Source organism: Suricata suricatta, chromosome 3 (genome assembly GCF_006229205.1).
Source record: "Suricata suricatta isolate VVHF042 chromosome 3, meerkat_22Aug2017_6uvM2_HiC, whole genome shotgun sequence".
In the NCBI taxonomy this organism is placed as follows: Eukaryota; Metazoa; Chordata; class Mammalia; order Carnivora; family Herpestidae; genus Suricata; species Suricata suricatta.
Window position 1 is genome coordinate 26727152 of NC_043702.1, and position 22475 is coordinate 26749626.

At 39.7% G+C, this 22475-nt stretch overlaps 1 protein-coding gene across 1 annotated transcript in view; it reads right to left on the reverse strand.

Annotated features, from left to right (window-relative positions):
- Positions 1 to 451: 451 nt before the first annotated feature.
- PIKFYVE (phosphoinositide kinase, FYVE-type zinc finger containing) overlaps positions 452 to 22475 on the reverse strand; it is a 77600-nt gene continuing 55576 nt past the window's right edge. The window contains 16 exon segments of the mRNA XM_029933952.1: positions 452 to 3601; positions 4572 to 4646; positions 5047 to 5308; positions 6371 to 6499; positions 7503 to 7606; positions 8578 to 8754; positions 9373 to 9432; positions 10729 to 10893; positions 12719 to 12816; positions 13684 to 13767; positions 15405 to 15500; positions 17435 to 17555; positions 18623 to 18760; positions 19826 to 19886; positions 20869 to 20959; positions 22291 to 22469. Of these exon segments, the coding sequence (XP_029789812.1) occupies positions 3486 to 3601; positions 4572 to 4646; positions 5047 to 5308; positions 6371 to 6499; positions 7503 to 7606; positions 8578 to 8754; positions 9373 to 9432; positions 10729 to 10893; positions 12719 to 12816; positions 13684 to 13767; positions 15405 to 15500; positions 17435 to 17555; positions 18623 to 18760; positions 19826 to 19886; positions 20869 to 20959; positions 22291 to 22469 (1956 nt within the window). The 3' untranslated portion in view covers positions 452 to 3485.

Sequence of the window (22475 nt, forward strand, 5' to 3'; positions counted from 1 at the left end):
GAGGCCATGCCTTGGGGCCACAGGAGGTGACCGGCCGCCAGGCGGCTCCGGGGTTCCCGGGGCAGCCCCAGGCGCGGGGAAGGGGAGAGGCGCATCCACAGCTTCACGCTTGGGGCCCAGCGGATCCTCTGAGCATGCCTGCCAGCCCCCGAGAGCAGCGAACTTGGCCCTCCCTGGCCCCCCCTTAGTGTCCCAACGGCAAAGCGGAAACACGTGGAGGCCAGGAGGACAGGAGAGGCGAGGCCATTAGTGGTAGGAGCAAACACACGGCATTAAGACCCTTTTTCTGAGACTCAAGAAGGGAGGGCTATTTACTAACGGAAGACTTAAACTCTCCAAAGAGTGGACTGGGAGTAGCAATGGGGAAGACAATGAACAGAAGGCAACGCTATGAGGCCAGGGCTGAGGCTTGGGCCCCTTGTTCATTTCCTGAAGCCGATTCAAAAGTAAATGAAGTTGATTCTCAGTTTATTGTAAGTCGTCTTTATTTACAGTATAAGTCTCCAAAAGGTCAAGGCAGTTTTATTTCTTAAATAACATGTCAATCATATAAAACAGCTAGAACCAAAGTAGAGAAATATATACAATATAATACATTAAGTATTTTCAATATTGTTAATTGAATTTTTCATATTAAATTAAAAGGATATTATGATTTACAATGTCATTTCTCTAGTTAAACCTGTCAAAAGACATAATGTACATTTTTTACAAAACAGCACAGCAGCATTAATAAAACTGCTCATGATTGTAATCTTTATTTTTCTATAATACACTGCACCCATGTTACAAAAACAAAAAGGCATTGCACTAGATGGTCTGAATACTGCGTAAGTCGGTATGTTAACACTTGAGGACTGGGGAATGGCCTGGCCTGGTCCCCTACCAGGCTCATTCACAGGAGCTTCCCTCTGCTAGCTACGCACACGTTCTACAGGTAGGTTACTTTCCCTTGGCAGTTTTATACAAGCCCACCGCTAACAGGTCAAATGCCAAGGAGACACTGATGCCACCAAAACCAATACCACCCTATTTACAAGACCCCATAGAAGCCAAAGCTAGAAAACCACTCACAACTGGATCAAGGAAAAAATTAGAAGCAGCATATTTGTAGGAAATCTTGAAGGTCTATAGACGTAAATTATTCAACAGGCTACAAAAGGGCTTGGAATCGCGGATTCCCCTCATTTTTCTCAGGCGTAGATAAGAAAAAGGAAATCTTTTTTTATTGTTCCATAAAGTTTTGATGGCATCAACAAGCTTAACGTTTACAAATTAGATTTTTATACAATGCAACACATTCACATCTTGTGCTATTATCAGTCATTCTCAGGGGTCACATTTTATTCTAAGGAAGAAAAGTATTCGGATTCCTTCCACGGTCTTCACTTTTCAACATTAATATCCTCCAAGCCTTGAAAGGGAATTCAAGAGAGGCGAGCAGTCATTCAGTGCTTACCACTGAAGAGCACGTGATCTGGGACACCTTACAGATCTACGGTAGTGGTCTCAAAAAAGCAGCCAAACTAATTTCCCTTTCATTAAGACAGTTTTAAAAGGACAGGTCACCCTTGCAAGGCAGCAAATGTTGCTTCAAAATTATATTATCCTGGAATTTTTTTGGCCACAAAATTATCTAAGAGGCAGAGTGCTTTACAAAATAATCCTACAAGTCATGAGCAAGCCAAACAAAATCAACATGACACATTCCTGTCAGGAGGTAGTCAGTCCAGTGAGGTACACATAGTGTTGAGGCTAAAACTGAGAAGCCACCTGATTACAGCTGAGGGAAGATACCTTCTGGCGGGTCGTGACTGAAACGGACAGGAAATGGACAAGAGAAACACTCCTAAGTATCCTGACAGGAAAAAAGGACAGAGACAAAACCGTGTGTACATTCAGAAAGAGACGCACCATCCACTGTTCCTGGACTCACAAGAAGTTAACGAGGTTCCACTGTCTCTCCTGCAGGAGGCAGTCCTTCCCTCCTCAAAATCTAAAACCACCAGTGTTGTAGGTTTTCAGAAGGCACACCCATGGTGGTGGTTGTTGTTTTAAAGTGCTTATCATCAGTTCTAGGTCCTTGGGCAACTGTTTCTAGTTCAAAACAAACTGCGCTTCCAATAAGCACCAAACACCAAACTAATGCTTTCATTCTCTGAAGCAAACTTTCCAAAATGTTCCTATTTCACATACGTTTAAGTCTCTGTAAATGGAATGTACCCAGATTCCTTTTTCTTGTTTTGTGAAAGTTACAACAGAAATGTGCTATTACAGGAAAGCCGGAAAGGAATAGAACTCTATATAAAACTTTATAAATCTCCAAAGTATCCTTATTAGGGAAAGAAGTCACAAGGAAATATTTGGCGTTGTTATTTCCTCAAAGACAGTTTAGTACTCTATCTGATCATTTTTTAAACAAACAAAAACTCTACTAAACAACAAGTTCCTTACTATAAATATCTTAACATTTCTCAATAATCAGAACTGGCCTAGAAACTGGCACAGAAAGTCAAGAAACAGGGATGTCCACACTAGAAACTTCTTAGTTTTGTAGATGCCACTTAAATTGTTATTTGTACAGAAAAAGACACTTCACCTTTACAAAAAACAAACAAGTGTCTTGGATAAGGTCTAATTCATTTTTTACATTTAAAAAAATCCTTAGTAATTTTCCCTTTGGGAATTTAGTCATTATAGACTCATTTTCTGTTTCCCTGAAAGTGGAGGAAAACCTAGAAGATGAACAGGTGCAGGTAAGTGTAGATGAACATATTAACTGCAAAAAAGCTATAAACAAGTTTTTTAAAAAGCTCCAAAAGAAGGCTTTGCGTTAATAGCTATGGTCTCCTGTAGCGAAGAGAGAACTAAAATACATCAAGCATACTCAAAACCAGAGCAAGATAAGAACACACAACAGGATTCTCAATTTAGGTCAAATTTCTCAATAAAACAAGAACAGATTGTGTCAATCTGTTTGACTAGCCATTAACAATATAATTTGGAATTTTTTAAAGATTTCAGAAATTCTAATACATAATTTTACACTATTACATAAGAAACACAAAACAAAGTCACCAGCTCTACAAATGCTTTCCAAGTAAAGAACGTGTCAAACATGATGCCAGGAAAGTCACAATCTAGGAGACATTACTTTCTTAACAGGATTGTTACTAAGTCTGACAACCCATTTTTTACCCTAGCTCATCTCTGACCACACATTTGTCTTTAGCCCTTTGAAATGGGTCTATATTCTCGCTTAAGTGGAAAAATGTTCATGCGACCTCCCGGCCTCTAAGGATGGCTAATTGGTAGGCATCAAAACCAAAGTGCAAATCCATGGAGTTCGAACCCTTCAGTTACCCAGAGCTCACACAACCACAGAACAGAAAGGCCTTGGCATACTGTGGTGAATGATGAAGAAATCAAACGTGTAGCTTATTTTTGGTCCTTTGTTCCAGGCTCCTTCTCATTCATGGTTCATTTCAGCAGTTCAGACCTAAGCCTGTCCAGTGGTCTGGTACCATCAGGAAATACTTGTCCATTGCTTCACAAAATCTAGTCCTATACAGCTCTGGAGAGACCACAGTAGGCATTTTACCTAAGATTATGAAAGAGCACAGGGGGAAAAGCTGTTACATACTTGATCAGCAACTGATCTGAACAGCTATGATCTTTCATGAAACCTGGCATAAAGACACACACACCACGACAGCCTCAGGAGAGAGGGCTGTTCACTGTGCCACAGGACACTAGGGGCTTCCTTCCGCTAGGGGCTGCCATTTTAAAAGACTACCTCTTGCCTAGAGATGAGATATATGAAAGCATAAATGGAGCTAGAAGTGCTTGGAGACCTTCGAAGATTCAAGTGTTAATTACTTCTCAACTTGAGAACCCCTGGCAACTTAACACAAATTAAAGCCAATCACTTCCCCACCTATGCAATTCCCTTTATTATTTGATCATATGGGAGATGATAAAATCAGAGATAACCACTTACTTTCTTAGAATTTAAGAAAACATCCATTTTTATTTTTAGTTTTTAAAAAATTTTTATTTTAGAGAAGATCGAGTATGAGCAGGGAGAAGGGGAGGTGGGGAGGGAGAGGTAGAGAGAGGGAGAGAGCAAGAGCCAGAGAACCTTAAGGAGGCTCTATGCTCAGCACAGAGTCTGACACAGGACTTGATCCCACAACCCTGGGAATCATGGCCGGAGCTGAAATCAAGAGTCAGATGCTTGTGGTGCCTGGGTGGCTCAGCTGGTTGAGCGTTCAACTTCAGCTCAGGTCATGATCTCGTGGTTTGGGAGTTGGGAGCCTCAAGTCAGGCTCTGTGCTGACAGCTCAGAGCCTGCAGCCTGCTTCCGATTCTGTGTTATACTCTCTCTCTGCCTCTCCCCGTTCATGCTCTGTCTCTCAAAAATAAATAAACCATTAGAAAAATTTTGGAAAAAAAGAGTCAGATGCTCAACTAAACCACTCAGGTGCCCCCAAAAAGTATCCATTTTTTAAATGTTAACTGGTAAAGCAGACAGAAGAACAGTTTAAAGAATAAACAAAGCTTCTGCTCACCTTGTCCCCCTAAAATTCCTGTGGATTTCACAACCATTTCAAGCTTTTTGTCCCATGTAAATGTTCGAATATAGTCTGTTACAGGAGGCAATATTGGCAGTAAAGCTATGTTAGTAAGTATAAGAAAATAATAACAGTAATTACTATTACCTCTACCATGTTTACCAAGTGCTAACAAGACTGCCACGTGCTGTCCCCAAGGTCTGTCTCCATATTAAATCACTCAATCCTCACAACTTCAAAGGACTTCATTTACAAGTAACTTTTTCAATGCAGATTATTTTTGATAAAGATAATGAAAATGAAAATGAGGACACAGAATAAAGGTAACTAGAATTTAAAAGCTATTGGTTTTGAATTTTCAAATGAAAGTTGGTGAAAATATTTAATAAGCTATTACTAGACCGGGCTGAGTATAATCTTCAAATATACTTTGGCTTCAATCATGAACTAGAAGGTATGCTTACCGACTTACCTATGATTCCGACTACCAGCTCATTGCTAGTGTCATCTCGTCCAACCAGCAAGGAGTAGTCTATGATGAGGTGGCTGGAGAGGAAGTGGGAGTCGCTGCGGATCGAGGCCCTCAGCACGGCTTTGGAGTGAGAGCGGATATACAGGGGGTCGTCCCGGACCATCTTCAAGAGGTTTTCATCCAGCAGGACCACGTCACAGCTCTCTTTCCCCGTGTCAGTTTTTACGTTTCTATTCCTAAGTGAACCCTTCAAATCAAAAACCTAGCGGAAAGAAAACTTTCTGTTATTTATGCAGGAGTTGTGCGATTAATTAAGTTGGAAATGCAGAAAGATTCCTTCCTGCCCATACCATTACCTACCCTGTTAAATTTAATTTTAAAACTTAATCATAACTTATACAAGCCATTAAATGCATACGTTATAATTGTTCAAGACATAAAATAAATGGTGACATCACAAAATTAATACCTAGGTAGTCCATTACTCAAACATGTCAGATACACACTGACTCACTTAATCAACTTTAAGAAACATTAACAAATAACCCCAAAAATATATCATCAGATCATAAAGCATTTAAAATACAGATGCAAACAGTCCTAGGACATGAGCAGCTTTGATACCAAAACCCCATGCAGTATTTACGCCAATAGAGAAGCAACAGCATGTCGCTGGAAATCTGGGGGTAGTAAAAGCCACACACTGAAAGGTTAGGGGACCCAGGTCCTAGAACAGTGCCACATGAAGTGTACTCTACAGACCAATGCTAGTCACCTGTCACTGGCTCATGACAACATAAAGAGCTAGCGCTAGAATGCAAAACCGCTGTAGCATTAAGCACACTGTTAGCACAGCAAGGCGCTCTCGGTGAAGAAAGCAAGCAGTGCGCTGAACTATATTCTAGTACAAGCGCCTTAGCTCACACAGACTAGGAACAGGTCAAGGACCAACGCTCTTGAAAGGTACTATTCTAGAATCTAAAACGACCTGAGTTCTGGTAGTATCTGTGTGACTGTCATAAACTTAAATTTTCTGAGTCTCCGTTTCTTCATCTTTAAAACTGAGATGATAGAAACAAATCTGCCTTTTAATTCTACAATTCTGTGTTTCTAGGACGTTGGAGAGGTTAAATTTTAGGACCAGCCTACAATATTCCTCTTTATTCTTTCCTACAGGGTTCAACAATTCCAAAGTCAAAATTGGCCTAGAAACAAAGGCTTAACACTATTAAATAAGATGTTATTCTCGAACTCATAAAATCAGGAACTACAAGTGCAAAAGGCTCCAGGAGCTAAGGGGCTTGCCATTGTTCACGATCCTTACCTGGGCCATCTTCCTCCCATAGAAAAGATTCTCCATGACGAGGAGATCTAACTTCTTCTCAGTATTGTTCTGAGAATTCTTATAACCAATTCTGTAAACTCCAAGAATTTTGGCCAATGCAGTGGGCCTCTAATCAGAAAAAAATGAAAGTAAAGTCTTACCAAAAATGATTAGTTGTAATATAATACTCATATCTGGATTATCCATGTAATATCCAAACTAATGTTCTATTAGTAGGACCAGAGGGCCTTGAAAGAAACTTAAACCCTTGAAACTCAGAAGCAAGAAAAAAGTAAAACAGCAATCCCAATAAAAAACATTAGATCCTCGGGGCGCCTGGGTGGCTCAGTCAGTGAAGCATCTGACTTAGGTTCAGGTCATGATCTCATGGTTTGTGGGTTCGAGCCCCACGTCAGGCACTGAGCTGACAGCTCAAAACCTGGAGCCTGCTTCAGATTCTGTGTCTCCCTCTCTCTCTGACCCTCCCCTGCTCACGCTGTCTCTCTCTCTCTCTCTCTCAAAATAAAACATTAGAAAAAAATTTAAAAATAACACAAAACATTAGATCCTTAATATATGCCCAAAGGATAACGCTTTACAATTTCTCAAAATTACAAATTTTATTATGACATATAATTTCCCCTAAAATATGCAATAAACAATAAATAAAAAACAATCTATGTGACTCCTTGATACATGGGAAGATCATGGCCAAATGTCAAGTGGGCCTACCTGAGCCACTGGCTTCCTCTCTTTCTACCTAAGGATCCAAATGCTCATGTCTCAACAGAGATTTCCAATTTCCGTCTTAACAAAATTACTAATTATAATATGCAGGTATTATCATCTATCTATCATCTTAATGATACTACACACACACACACACACACACACACACACACACACACACACACACACAATGCAACCTGCTCCAGATCTCTTGGTTCCTGGCCGCCAAGGTAGGAAAGAGAGTTTGAAATGACTGCGTTCTCTCTCACTGCTATAACATAACAGAGATCCAGTCATATCCTGTCCCTGTCTTAGCACGGAAAAGACTGCCATTGGGATAAATTCTCAGGATGTGAAAAAGCCCAGACAACTCGAATTACGGACCAAGGTTTGGGATTTCTACCTTTTGTTGAACAGCATTTGTAATATAGTTGAAGTAGTGCGGTGCAAAGTCGAGGAAAGACTGGACTTCCAGACGAGGCATCTGCTTCAAAATGAATCTGTCATCTAAAAGGCAGAAGTGACATATGTAGTTTACTCAGTCAGAGTATTTCCTGAGGTAATCCATGATAAATCGTTTCAAAAATCCCAAATGATTTGTTTGCTTCATGGCTTTGAGGGATATTTTCTAATGTCAACAGAAAATTTTAATCAGAACATAGTTCTCAACAGGGCGCCTGGGTGGCTCAGTCAGTTAAGCATCAGACTTGAGCTCAGGTCATGATCTCATGGTTCGGGGAGTTTGAGCCCCACATCAGGCTCTCAGCTGTCGGCACAGAGCCTGCTTCGGATCCTCTGTATCCCTCTCTCACTCTCGAAAATAAAAATAAACATTAAAAAAAATGAGTTCTCAAGTAATTGAGGGCTCAACAGGTTCCTGAGGATTTATATAGTGAAGAAGCTACTTTTGACAGAACCACACCTAAATTCATGACTAGATAGTCCGCTTTTTAACACTACTAAGTAAAACTTTATGAACTCCTCCGTTAACTGTGCAGTAAGTCACAGCTATGGAAGCTCTTACCAAGCAACATCCCTCCTGCTGCATTTTCTCAAATAATTTTGCTTTTAGGATATGGAGAATGGAACGTAGAGTACAAACGGCCATCACCTTCCGTAAACCTCTGCAGGTTAAGAACTTGGCCTTCCTATTTTCAGGTTAAGTATCTGTATCTTTATCTTTCTCTTATCAGCTCTGAGGTACCCCTTTGACTCTTCTAGAAATTCTCTGTTACTATGTACCTTTGGAGAAGTCAGGACCAGCCAGAGTTAGTAAGGATCGGATCAACGTCTGTCTCTAACTTCACACGACACACAAGCACACCCTTAAAACCGGTTATTACATCCTCTCAACAGAAAACCAGAAAGCCTTGCTCGACAGCTGGCAGTACCACACAGCCTCAGTTTAAGTGACTCCTAAATCATCTGAGGGCAAAAGCCAGCGGCCACCCAGTCAGTGAAAGTCGGAGAAGACTGACCTTCCGTGGCATAGAAGGCGGCTCCCGACTTGCCCCCACGGGCCTGCCAAGGTGACGAGTGGGACAGAGAGCGAATGAAGTCCTCCTCACTGCTGCCCAGGATCACCTCGCGCATCTTGTGAAACTCCCCCGCGTAGTAGAGGCGACAGTAAAACTTGGCATTCGCGTCAGAAAACTCTATGAACAGAGGGGGGAGGGGCTCGTGTGAACCAAAAGTCTCTCTTCCTTCTTGCTCACTCCCCACCACCAAAAATGCGACTATTTAATTTTCTTCATGGTAGCATTTCTCATGTGACATCTCCATCCCCGTTTATCACAGTTCTGTTAAAATGACCCTCAGGAAAGATTACAAAGCACCTTGCGACCTTACAGAAAAATCAAACATAAAATAAGACCCATTTCTAATTTTACAGGTTACTGTACTTTCATCAGTGTACTTTTACATCTTAAATTTTATTACATTTTCTGGATGATACATTTTGGCACCCCTCCCCCCACACACACACAATGCTAGACACCTGGTCACAGCTATAGCTCTAGAGTACACAATAATTACTTAAACATTAGAAATTAAATCATTATAAATTAAATTATAATTTAAACTAAATTTCTTTATACACTAAAAAGTGTTTATTTTATAAACTAAATCTAGATTACAGAAAGCTTATGTCAGGACACAGACTTAATATTTATTCCAAGAAACAGATTTCTCTAGTATAAAACTAGAAGCCTGAAATAAGTTTTCTCAATCATAGTCCCTGTCCCCACAACAACAGTATTTTATCTCATACTTACGAAGCTCCACGTGAGGATTTATGAGTTGTTTTTTTTGCATATCTCCTCCATCTACCTCATCTAAAAGATTTAATATCATTAGTAAAGACAAAGTCTTAAATGGGTTATCAGTTCACGTTGTCTTTTTTTTCCCCTGACATTAACACCAAGAACTAACAAGTCAGCTCCCTGCTATCCTGGTCAAGTCACTCTCAAACAAGCATTATGTGTACAAGTAACCTTGTGTAGACTATTACAAAAATATAGGCACATTTTGAAAGATTAATTTTCAGATGAAAAATAGAGAAATTCAGGTTGAAGGATAATTTTTCTTATATTTGATTCCTCTGATAGTCATACACTAACTCTGCTCTTGCGTCAAGTTTCCATTACGTATCACTTATGACCATTTTCCCAATGTGCGGAATGATGCTTCTCCAATAATTTGAGATGCTTTCTTTGTCACATACTAAGATACACATACAATACATAAAATATACTAGTGTCTAGCTCAGAGCTCTTTTTTATATTTGATCTGTGTGTCTAGATCCACTCTAATTATTATAAACTTGAAATATACTTTAGTAGCTAGAAGAAATAATCCTCTATGTCTCACATTTCAAAATTATTTTTTTAAGTACCAATGTCTTCCAAGGATTATAGTCCAATAGAAGCCTACAGAATACTAAACAGATACGTTAATTACTAATGCAAATTTATTATGCATCTTGCAGACTGCTAATTCATGATCTAACCCCATGGTTGCCAAACTATTTCTGTAAAGGCCAGATGGTGAGTATTTTATTCAGTCACAACTATTAAACTTACCAATAAAACACAAAAGCAGCCAGACAATAAGTAAATGAATGGGTGTGCTTATGTTCTGATACAAAAATAGGTAAGCATAGATCGCCTACACCTGGTCTAACCTCATATTCACACAGCATCAGGCAGACATGTTTTTAAATATCATAATGAAGGCAGACATCAATGCCCTCAACCCTACAGAGGCTGGAAAAGGAAGGAAACGCCTAAGGGGGTAGTGGAGTGAAAACATTTGAATATATATTGTGAATCACATGGTGAGATGTATGTTTCACATGTGGGATGTCACTCAGTCCTCAGTAAGCCTCAGAAGACCCTGCTTTGCCACTTCACAGGCACGGAAGTGGAGGAGTTCTGATTCTACCACACAGGAGGTGACGGCAAGAACACCTGCCGCCAGCTGCCTCGACAAGCGCCATGGCTTCTCCACTCTGCCAGACTGAGGCACGAGGAGAGAGCAAACGTCTGAGTTTCAGCAGTAAGAATTCTCTACTTAAGGCTAGAAAGAACACAAGCAGCTAGAATAAGCTCATTTGGTTTCCGTTAACACACCTTGAGACTCGGCGCCTTGATTCTCCGCCCCCTCCTTGCCCATCTGCCCAACCTGGTAGTAAGCACTGTCTGCTCCACGCAAGGTCTCTCTCTTCTGAGAAGAGAGGTCAGGGCTTTTCCCTGCTGTTCCTCGGAAGAAGGACAGCATTCCAGAAGTCTTTTTGGCTGAAAATAAAAGGTAACATATTAAGTACAGGTCACTGCAGGTGAAAAAAAAAAAAAGATTTTCAACTTATTCCTTCGTTAGCAGGAACCATTACACGAAGGTACTGTTTTATGGGATTTGGGGGGGTAGGGGTGGGGTTGGTTAGTCAAGCATTTTTATTATCAGAAACCTAAAAGAAGAGCGATGTCAGGTAGCTATACATCAAAATGAGAAATTCTACAGAAAATCTTTTAAAAATATATTTACAAGGCAGTAGTAATATGTTAAGCAACAAAATTTAGGGCTAAATTCTTACATTATTACAACAGTTAATTAAGCAAGTACAAAACAATACTACAGTCTATAAGAATTCAGAGTTAAAGGTAATATCTTTGTATCATTTGTATTCCTATATCTTAACACAGCAAAATATATGATTTTTTTCTGCATTTCTCAGAAAATAGTGTAAGACAGCCAAAAACATTACCAAAGCTTACATACTTTTTTTAATGTTTATTTATTTACTCTGGTGGGGGGGAGAGGAGGAAGAGAGAACGGGAGAGAGAGAATCCCAAGCAGGCTCTAGACTATCAGCACAGATCCCGACACAGGGTTCAATCCCACCTACCGTGAGATCATGACCTGAGCCAAAATCAAGAGTTGGACACGCAACCGACTGAGTCACCCAGGAGCCCTAGCTCACTCTATAATTTTATTCCTTGTTTGAGCTTAGTATACACATATATCATCTATGAGCTTTGCATATATGATTCTAATCTTGTATAATTTACCATCTATAAAATCTACATAAAACATCACTCATCAAGTGCTTATTAGTTAGGGTGGCAGACCCCATTATGGCCTCCTTAATATCCACGCCCACCTTGTTCCTTGCTGAAAGAGCTGCAATTCTTGTTGGGGCGGCAATGTAGAGAACCCCAGGAAACGAATCACGATTTGTGTAAGCAACCGGGACAGCACTACAGTCTCCAGCTCCCTTCAGGGAGGGGTGGTCACGAGACTCCGCTGTACCCGATGAGACCGAAGGGGACGCCTTTGCACCCCTCAATACAGGAGACAGCTGCAGCTTGTGCCACTTCCCTCTCTCCGCCCCAAACGGAGACATGCACTGGGACATTTTGACCATGAGGAAAATTTAAGAGAATCGTAGAGAAACGACCCGTCTACTGTCATGACGATGCGGACTAGCTGAACCAATGCCAGCAACTGCCTGCCTCCGGATGTTGTTTTAGAAAAATAAACTGTTATTTGGTTAAGCCCCAAGAGTCACTTGAGTCTTCTGCTGTCTGTAGTGAACAGGCTCCTGACAAGGTCAAAGAGATCCATGCTCAAATCCCAGCCTCCCGCTGCCTCTGTAAGCTGGAGCAAGTTACTTAACCTTCTGAAACATGGGGATGTGTCCAATAACTCGTAGTGCTTATTATGGGGATTAAAGGACATGATGCAAGGAAAGTTCTTTGCACAATGCCAACAATACTGTGAAAACTGTTTTAAGTTTCAAATAACAAATGTTTAAGTTTTTAGAGGTCGCTTTTATCTTAGCTTGTATACTTTAAACTGAAAACTCTACGAAGGCAGGTTCTGCTTCTTTTTGCAGACTCCTGTGAGTTTCTAGAAGTTTCAAATCCAATAATAAGGTAAAGATCAAACAAAAGCAAAATATGTATAAAAGAGGGCATATAAAAATTTATTAATGCATATTATATTGTAACGATCAGAAGTAATAAATTCTTGGCAGACGGTATTTCTTATTTACGGTTTTCTTCTTTAAACCGTAACTACAAATAAAACTGACAATAACTACTGCTCTAAGTATTCACTTACTTGGCTGGGGCTCCGCTTCGGCTGTGCGGTTCGTCTGTCCGCCACTCCCCTCAGGTAACCTAATAGGGCTGCTGCTCTTTGGGCGGCTGTCCAAAGTACTAAACCAACAAACAAACAAGGAAAAGTTAGTTTCATACTGTTCACACAGAAAATGACTCCTACATTAATCAACTCCCCACCTAACCCCACCCACAGCATCCAAAATCCAATTCCTAAGTCATATGAACACAGGTCGCAACACAGAAGGAAGAAAAGTCTTGAGTTGCTTATGGCATTTAAGATCTTTTTCTTAAGCAAACTGCTGCCTACGGAACATATGTGAAAGCAGAGTCTTCTAGAATACCTTCCCCAAGCCCATGAGAGCTGAATTAGCACCTATATGTCCAACACTTCCAGAAAATACCAATTTCCTGTTTCTCAGCCTAGTTACCTCGATAATAAGTAAATCAGATCAAATTTTGTCACATTAGTGAGAGTCAAAAACTTATTTCAGTAAGAAAATAATGAGCCTATGACAATTTTGGTCTAAATGTCTAAAATACCGAACACACTAAAAGAACCAGTTTGAAAGGTTTTGTTTTGTTTTTAACCTACTAGAATCTTTAATTATTATGGAAAATTCGCAAATAACTTTAAATTACAAAGTAAAGCAGCGGGTTACTAATTCCACAAGTTACTATTATTTAAATGAAAACAATAAGGAGAATTTAAAACACTGAAAGTTTAAATCTGTAACATGCACTGGATTCTATGGCAATGATCAGAAAACTGTATCCAGAGGCTCTGGGGAAGGCCTCCTGCTGTACTTGAACTCTGCTTGGTCAATTGTTGGTAACATTTGAGTGCCACTGTCAGTACCCTAGAAACTGCTGTGCTGATAATATACTTTAATAAAATCAAAGTATGAGCACTTAAAAAAGGATGACCTAGCCAAAGTAAATAAATTCTACTCAATCACAGATCACCTATTTGTTGGAAGCCCTTCTTCGGCACTGTTCCGCTGAGTAGCTTTGGACAACTCCTCTAGGGCATTTCGGTATTCTTTACAACTTAGGGTAGAAATAGGTTGAAACATGTTAAACATTAAGCTTCTCTTCAAAATAAATCATATACTTTAGAATAAGCTCTACGTCACAGAAATACAAGCATGTTATGCGTCCATAATTAAACATATTTGAGTCAACTAACAAAAGTTATCATGTAGAAGCTTCATGAAGGTCATCATCTCAGATGACACTGCAAAATACAACCCAACACACCAACCAGTATCATATCCTAAACAGTGATTGTGAAAGCCTTCATGTTAATATCTTCAGGAATAGAACAGGTAATTTAAAGTATAAAACTTCAGACTTTAGTATAACAGTGTGAAAAAGGACTTGAGAATGCTTTTCTACGTAAGGTACTGAACTTTTAAGAAAAAAAGTCCACTCTTAGACTAGCAGTCTGGGAGCCCGGATTTAGAGAGATGTCAGGGAACAAGATAAGCATGTATTATTTTTCCAAGACATTAGAAGAAAGTGACTTCTACTAGAGTACTCCATTCCTAACAGAACAATAGGAATTGTTTATTTGGTTGGCTTTCTTACCTTTCTATCTGTTAATATAGTAAGACTAAACAATAAAGAAGGAAGCAAATGCTAACTTCATGAAGACCAAAAGGCAAAAAACAAGAAAATTTATCACATGCCATTTCCTGAAGGAATTTCTCATTACCCAAACATGTGAATTCTAATAAATGCTAAGACATATAAATCTATCTTGTTTACTCTTATATATCTAATACCTAATATGCTACATCTTGTAGACATTCAAGTATTTGTTGAATAAGAAACCTCCTTATAAAATATATAAAAAGAAAATTTTAAATTTTAATGCCTTCCAACAGAAAAAAAATTTTTAATTAAACATCTTAGATTATACCTAAACCAAGTTTTATCACTACCAAGATATTATTGGTGCTATCTTTTTAGGGACGCCTGAGTGGCTCAGTTGGTTAAGCATCTGACTTCAGCTCAGTTCATGACTTCACAGCTCTGTGCTGACAGCCCAGAGCCTGAAGCCTGCTTTGGATTCTGTCTGTTTGTCTGTCTCCCTCTCTCTGCCCCTTCTCACCTGGAGCTCTCTCTCCCTCTCTAAGATAAACATTATTAAATTTAAAAATAAATAAATAGAAGTGCTGTAATTTTAGACATAAGATATAAATAACTTTATTAAAAGATGCTATTTAACACATGATAACTGTGGGCATGTACGTGGGTTAAAGCACAGAACAGCATTACTCTACTAAAAAAACGACCTGCTACATGCAGGAAATAGGAAGGAAATGAAGAGCACAAAATGGAACTCAGACGATATAAGATGTTCTGTTTATGAGGATAAGTAAATGTAAGGAAGGGACACACAGCTTAACACAGAGAATGTTTAGAGGATATAATGACAAGCAATAACTTGCCTAGTCAATTTACTAAGTAGAAGCTTGCTTAAGAAGCATCCTGTTATTATTTGGGTAAACAATATACTTTCAGATACAAAGAGAACAAGCTATTGTGCCCAAATATGCATTTTTGCTCAAATTTAATCACTCTGCCGTACTCTCTATAAAAGATGTCAACAGTAGGGTGACTAGTAAATACACATAAAATATAAAGATCTAATCGTAGGTGAAGAGTCCCACGAATAATACCTGAGAGCAAAAGCAATGATAGAGCTGGGCTCCTTCTCACAAACCGCAATGGGCACCCGTTCGTGTTCGTACATTAAGTAGTGCTTATCTGGATCACTGTTTGAAATTTTTAAACAAATAGATAAGAGCAAAATTAGCAGAAAATCATACATATAAAACACTAACACATTATACGTAAATCTCGAGACAATTTTAAGTTAGCTAAATACCACACAATTATAAGAATATAATTAAACACGCCAAAACATAGCAGAATTTAAACCAAACAGCCAAGGGAAATGTTATCAATAGAAAAAATTTTAAAGGTAATTGAAAATTGTCAGAATCAGTTTTCAAATCAGAGGGCTCCAGAATAGCTACTCCATAAAACACTTTCCATGTTTTCAAGGAGAACTAATATAACACAGTTTCTACAAGAATTTTTGCTGAGGCTTATATTAGAACAACAAAATCCTCCACACTTCTGCTGTTCATTGTAAATAGTTTTGGGGATGAACATGGCTCCAAGTCTAGTATTAGTCCAACTAGAAATAATATAACACAGCCGTTCTCCTATTCATCATATGGAAACCCAATGGTGTGACTCTATTTTAACCCAATCTGGATCCTTGGACCTCTACCCTAGAGCCCCTAGGGAGGTGTTCATTCATTTGTATAACAGCTATTTGCCATGCCAGAAATACAATATTAAGAAACTATTACTGGAGCGCCTGGGTGGTTCAGTTGGTTAAGCATCCAACTTTGACTCAGGTCATAATCCCGCAGTTCGTGAGTTCAAGCTCTGTGTCAGGCTCTGTGGTGACAGCTCGGAGCCTAGAGCCTGCTTCAGAATCTGTGACTCCCTCTCTCTCTGACCCTCTCCTGCTCATGCTCTGTCTCTGTCTCTCTCTCTCTGACAAAAAGATAAATAAATGTTTAAAAAAAAAAAAGAAGAAAAAAAAAGAAACACTATTACTAGGCACCTAACATGAGCAAGATGTGAACAATACAGTGGTGAAAACCAATAGGCAATGGTAGAGTTTACAGTGAGGCAAAGAATTGAATAATCCTGCAAATAAATCCAATCACCGTCTGTGAAAAGTGTCATGAGGGAAGCATGAGAGAGTGTAACACAGAGACCTCATCTGGCTGGGGCGTAGAGGTAGCGGGGAGAGTCTAAAGTTTTCCTGAAAAACAACCCACAGTAATGACTAGAGAAGAAAGTGAGCACATGGGCAAAGGCCACACAACAGGAGGGACAATAACCCAGTCAAGAAACTAAGATATTCAAGTCTGAAGCGGAGAATACAGGGGCCTTCTCAGACTGTAGAGTAAATCTCTACTGGTCTCCTCCTTGAGACTGTGAGCTCCGAAGAGCAGTGGTTTTCCTTATTAATTTTGTTCTACATCCTGGGGCACTAGAGCTGGCACTCAGTACATTTAAATATTGACTGATTAAATGAATAGTGAGTCAGTTAAGAACGAAGGGCTTAGGGACAAATGTCCACCTTCTGGATGCACTTGTACCCGCCTACAGGAGCAGCCTCTGATGGCTACACAGAGCAGCCAGTGGAAAACAAACTCTCCCAGCCAGCCTGTTTTCTTTCCTGCTCAGTGAGCCCAGGACAAACAAGATCACATGAAAACTTGTACGGGTCACTGTGATTCATCACCACTGACAGAGAAGCACCATGTCCAGAAAGTTATTAGGTCCGTAATGTCATCTTCATACACAACCAGCAGTATGTTTTGATGCTTATGGGATCAACAGATGTAGCAGTATGTCTTTAATATATATATTAAATATACACACACACTCACAAGCATTAGTTAATGCTTTTTTTCATCTATCCATCTACTATATGATGATGGTTACTATATAATCATTCTATAAGTAACATTATACCAAAGATACTTCTTTTACTATCATGAAGTATAATTTGAGAGGCACATATAATGTTAAATAAAGAATCAATCTTTGGAGCAAGGTTTTTAAAATTAAGTGAAAACAAAACCACCCAACAACAGCCACTGACTTTTGTAATACTTACAAAGGAAATGGAATAGGGTTATAGCTATTTCCTGGAAGCAAATTTGCAAAGATGGCCTTCATGGTTGATTTTTCCTTCACCTGGCTGTCTGTGGATCCCAGCAAATGTCCATCAAACACATCTAGTATAAAAAATATTCTACTTATATGTTAATATTCAGGACGAGTAAAAAAAAAAAGTATAAAGTATCAACACTATTTCTTGCCATGTCTGAAATACAGACATACATGCACACCATAATTACCAATTGTGGTACAAAATTTCTGATCTAGGAATAAGGACTCTTTTCTTTTGGGATGAAAGAGGAAGCTATAGCGAAGCATACATAGCACTGATGCCAAGGACCACACTGTTTTACATTTCACCCTCTCTGAAATGGGAGGCACCCATAATCAATGGTTTATCACTGCAGGGGCCGGACAGCAGCCATGATGCAATTAGCGCATGAGCGTGCGTGAACACAGTCACGGCTCTTCTTGTAATCACTGCAACTCAGTTATATGCATTGTGGCTGTTACACTGGAGTTTAATTGCAATGTAAAAGTTATTTGGGGACTCATGGGGGGCTCAGTCAGTTAAGTGTCCTACTCTTGATTTTGGCTCAAGTCATGATTTCATGATTCATGGGCTCGAGCCCCGAATTGGGCCCTGTGTTGACAGCATGGAGCCTGCTTGGGATTTTCTCTCTCTCTGCTCCTCTCCTACTCACACACGTGTGTTCTCTCTCTCCAAAAATAAATGAACTGAAAAAAATTGAAAACTAAAAGTTATTTTTAAAGTTTACACTACTTAAGTAGTTACTACTTGAGCAGAAAGCAAGGAAAGAGAAAAGTGAAGCATAAATTTGCCATTAGTGAAATAAACAGTTGTTGGAAAATGGCAGCAATTTCTCTTATTTTCTTACAAGGCCAAAACAATGTGCTTTATGGGACTCAAAAAAGTAATATCCCCAGAAAACAGATGAGGCAGGATAACATTCTGTATCAAGGAGTGCCACCCGAAGAGGTGATATGGTAACTCCTATATCAAGGAGTGCCACCCAAAGAGGTGATATGGTAAAAACCTCGAGCTAAAATGGCATTCCCAGGAAGGAGAAAATGAACAAACTCTAAGAGGTAGGAAAGCACTGTGTCGAAGCGTTCACAGAGCTCTCTTTGGGAAGTACAGTCCGAGTGACTTCACCTGTACCTTCGGAACTGCTGGCTGTATCGAGCTCGGGGGGCGCCCCCACCAGCTGCTCAGGCAGGGCCTCCGGTGGGGTGGGCAGCTGCAGGTGCGCGGAGCCCGCGGGGCTCTGGCTGGACAGCGTGGTCAGGAAGCGGTCCTCTAAAGAAAAACAAACTTCAGTGAATCATTCAAAAACACTGAGCCCATTTCTACCTAATAGGAATGTTTTTTAAATGCCAACTCATATTTCTGCTTCCTAAACCAAAGAATTTTAGCTTCCTAAAAATTATATAGGCTTTTTTAGCACACATTTTAGAAATCGATACAGGGACGCCTGGATGGCTCAGTCAGTTAAGCCTCCGACTCCTGGTTTTGGCTCAGGTCATGATCCTATCTATAGGTCTATGGGTTCGAGCCCCATATGGGGCTCTGTGCTGACAATGCGGAGCCTGCTTGGGGTTCTCTCTCCCTTTCTTTACCCCTCCCCTGCTCATGCTCTCTGTCTTAAAATAAATAAATAAACTTTAAAAATTTTTTTAAATAGAAATAGATATAAATATCGAAACAGGTTATAGGACTTTACCACAGTCAGCTCTTAATGATAGCACTGTGACTGGCCACCCAAGTCTGATTCCCAATATTCTTTTCCACTAGACCATACTGGCTACCTAAATGCCAGCTCCTTCAATTTAATAAGAAAGAAAATCAGGACACCATCAGGGAAAAAGTCACGTCACGTGCTCATTCTCAGGGGGAAAGCTTGCTTAGTCATAATAGAAAATCTCAAGAATTGTGAGTTGAGCCCGTGTTCCACAAAAACAGTATAAGTAAATGTCCCTAAAATTTTCCAGGATGGCACCAAGTTATTCAATGAACTACTGTGAAAGACAGCTTAGGCCTAGAAAAAGATTTTAGTTACACAAAAACATAAACTTTCTAATATTTCTACAGTGAAACCTGCTGACTTGGGAACAAGTAAAACAAAAATTCAATTTCCTTCTTTTCTTTACTCTTCCCCTAATAAATTGTATTATTTCTACATCCTAATTGATCTTCTTGCAATATACTTCAGGATAAACGGACAGTGCTACAATACAGGAAGGGGAAAAAATATCTGTAACAACTGCATCAGAAAATCTTCTTAAAATTAGCCATGGAAATAACTTCTAGACTAAGAAATCTCTTTCATTCCAACAGCAAGTGATCTCAGACTCCAGGACCCACCTTTTTCTCCATTTTGAAGTCCTGGAGAAATATTTCGTGGAGCTGCATCCATTGCACTTATCTGCAGAAAAGTAAATACCATATTCTTAAGGAAACATTAAAATCACATTTTTTTACATTTTCTAACCTTAAGCCTCTTTGTTTAACTTCTTTTTTTTTTTAAGTTTATTTATTTTGAGAGAGAAAGAGAGAGCACAAGGGAAGGGGGCAGAGAGCGATTATCCAAGCAGTAATCTGATCACACAAGTCCTTTAAATCTGTGTCTAGAGATCAGAGAAGAGGAACTAAGAAATCCGAAGCATGAGAAGGATTCAATCCACTGCTGTAAGCTGTCAAGACGGAAGGGGGCTCACGGCATGGAAGGCAGGCCGCCTCTAGGAGTGGAGACGGGCTCTGGTCAAGTGACAGCAACAAGAGTGGGACCTCAGCCCTCAAACCACTAGGAACTAAACTACCAACAGCCTGAAGATCCTGGAAGATGACCCTGGGCCTCAGGTAAGATAATGGCCTGGCCCAAATCTTGTCTGGAACCATGTTAGACTGAGCAGAAATCCCACACCATGACGGACTCCTGAGCCCTGTGAAGATGAACCTGTGTTTTAGGCCACGAAGTGTGTGGTCATTTGTTATGTAACAAGAGAAAACTAACAGCAAGGAAAAGCCAATTAAGTCAATGCACAGAACTAACCCTCAAGAAAAACTTCTCACTTAAGCAGAGATAAAGAACACACAAAAGTACATAGTAAAATAAATTAGGACTCTATTATACACTCCGAACATCCAAACCTCCTTTAGAGACCTCCTGCAACCATGAAGCTCTCTCCAGTGATGCCTATACACAGGAGTTTTTGATGGATGTTTGAAATGAATGAATTATAACAATTCTATTTCAAGCAAGATAAAGTCTCTCTGAAACCTCACAACTACAAAATAAGAAACTAATTAGTATTACTAAATGTATGTATTAAATTACTACTTGTGTCTTAAATGAAATGAACTATACTATTTGTATCAATGAAAGACCAAAGACTACATTTCGTTACCTTGCTCTCTTCCCCCTGTCTCAGTCTTCCAGGACTTGGAGGAACTGAAGGTCGCTTTCTACCCTTTTCCTGCTGGAAAAGGTCCTGCAATCTATAATCAAAGGGGTTGGAAGGCAAGAGAATAGTTTGTTTCTAATATCCTAACATTTACAAATTTTATAACTGTGAAATCACAACAGGTAAGATTTCCTGTTTAGATTGCAATAAATATTAAAATTATATATAACTAAGATATACATAAATTATTTTATTTCTAATCAACTAATCAAGAGCTACTAATGATAGGACTATAGTTATAAAAGAACAGCAAGTTATTATGAGACAGCATCATGTAACCAAAACACACTAGCTAGAGTGACCAACAGACCTGAGCTCAAATCCAGCCCTGATAATTAGTAACTACACAACTTGGGTAAATGCCCTGGTCTGTTAGAGATACTGTTTCCTCCTCTGTAAAATGGGAACAGTATACATACACTGTAGGGTTCATAAGACCAAAGAAAAGACTAAATGTCCATCTAGTGCCCCTTGCTTAGCATAATGCAAGTGCTCAATAAATAAATGCTACAATAATCCAACTGTACTTTTAAATAAGCATTAAAGGGAAATATTTCCAAAAAAAACATTTAAATAAAGATCTAAATTATAACATACTTGAGGGGAGCCTGGGTAGCTCCATTAGTTAAGTGTCCAACTTCAGTTTAGGTCATGATCTCACAGTCTGTGGGTTTGAGCCCCACGTCCAGCTCTGTGCTGACAGCTCAGAGCCTGGAGCCTGCTTCGGATTCTGTATCTCCCTCTCTCTCTGCCCCTCCCCTCTTTGTGCTCTCTCTCTCTCTCAAAAAAAAAAATAAACATTAAAAAAATAATAACAACACACTTGAAAGTCCTAGCCTAAAACCTGATAATCACTCCATGGAATACTAATTCAGTTATATCACATGCAGGAAGAAAACACTCTTCAGTATCTGAAACAGCACTGAAAGCTGCTCTTATCTCCTTTTTATCTTTACAAATGACCTAAAGATTAGCATATATATAGAAATATTTTTTTAATATTTATTCATTTTTGAGAGACAAAGTATGAGCAGAGGAGGAGCAGAGAGAGAGGGAGACACAGAACCCAAAGCAGCTCCAGGCTCCAAGCTGTCAGCACAGAACCTAACACGGGGTTTAAACCCATGAACTGCAAGATCATGACCTGAGCCGAAGTCGGACACTTAACCGACTGAGCCTCCCAGGCGCCCCATGACTAGCATATATATTTTAAACAGTGAAGGTGGGGTGGTGCAGAAAAATAAAAATTTCTGCAACTTGAGAGGAAAATGTAACATCCAGTATTAGCAAAGGCCTTTACATTAAAAACATCACGGCAGAGCGAATTCTGCCCACACGTTAAAGAGCCCCGGGCGCGAAGCACACCTGTTGTTCCAGGCCTGCAGCACCTCGCAGAGGCTCTGCTTCTTGGCGATGAGGGACTCGAAGATGGACTGCAGCTGCTGAGGGGCGTCCGCAGAGGAGGACATGAGCCTGGCTTGCATCTTCTCCACCCAGGTCTTGAACTCGCCTTCCTCCATCTACACGGGACAGAAACAATCCTGACAGAT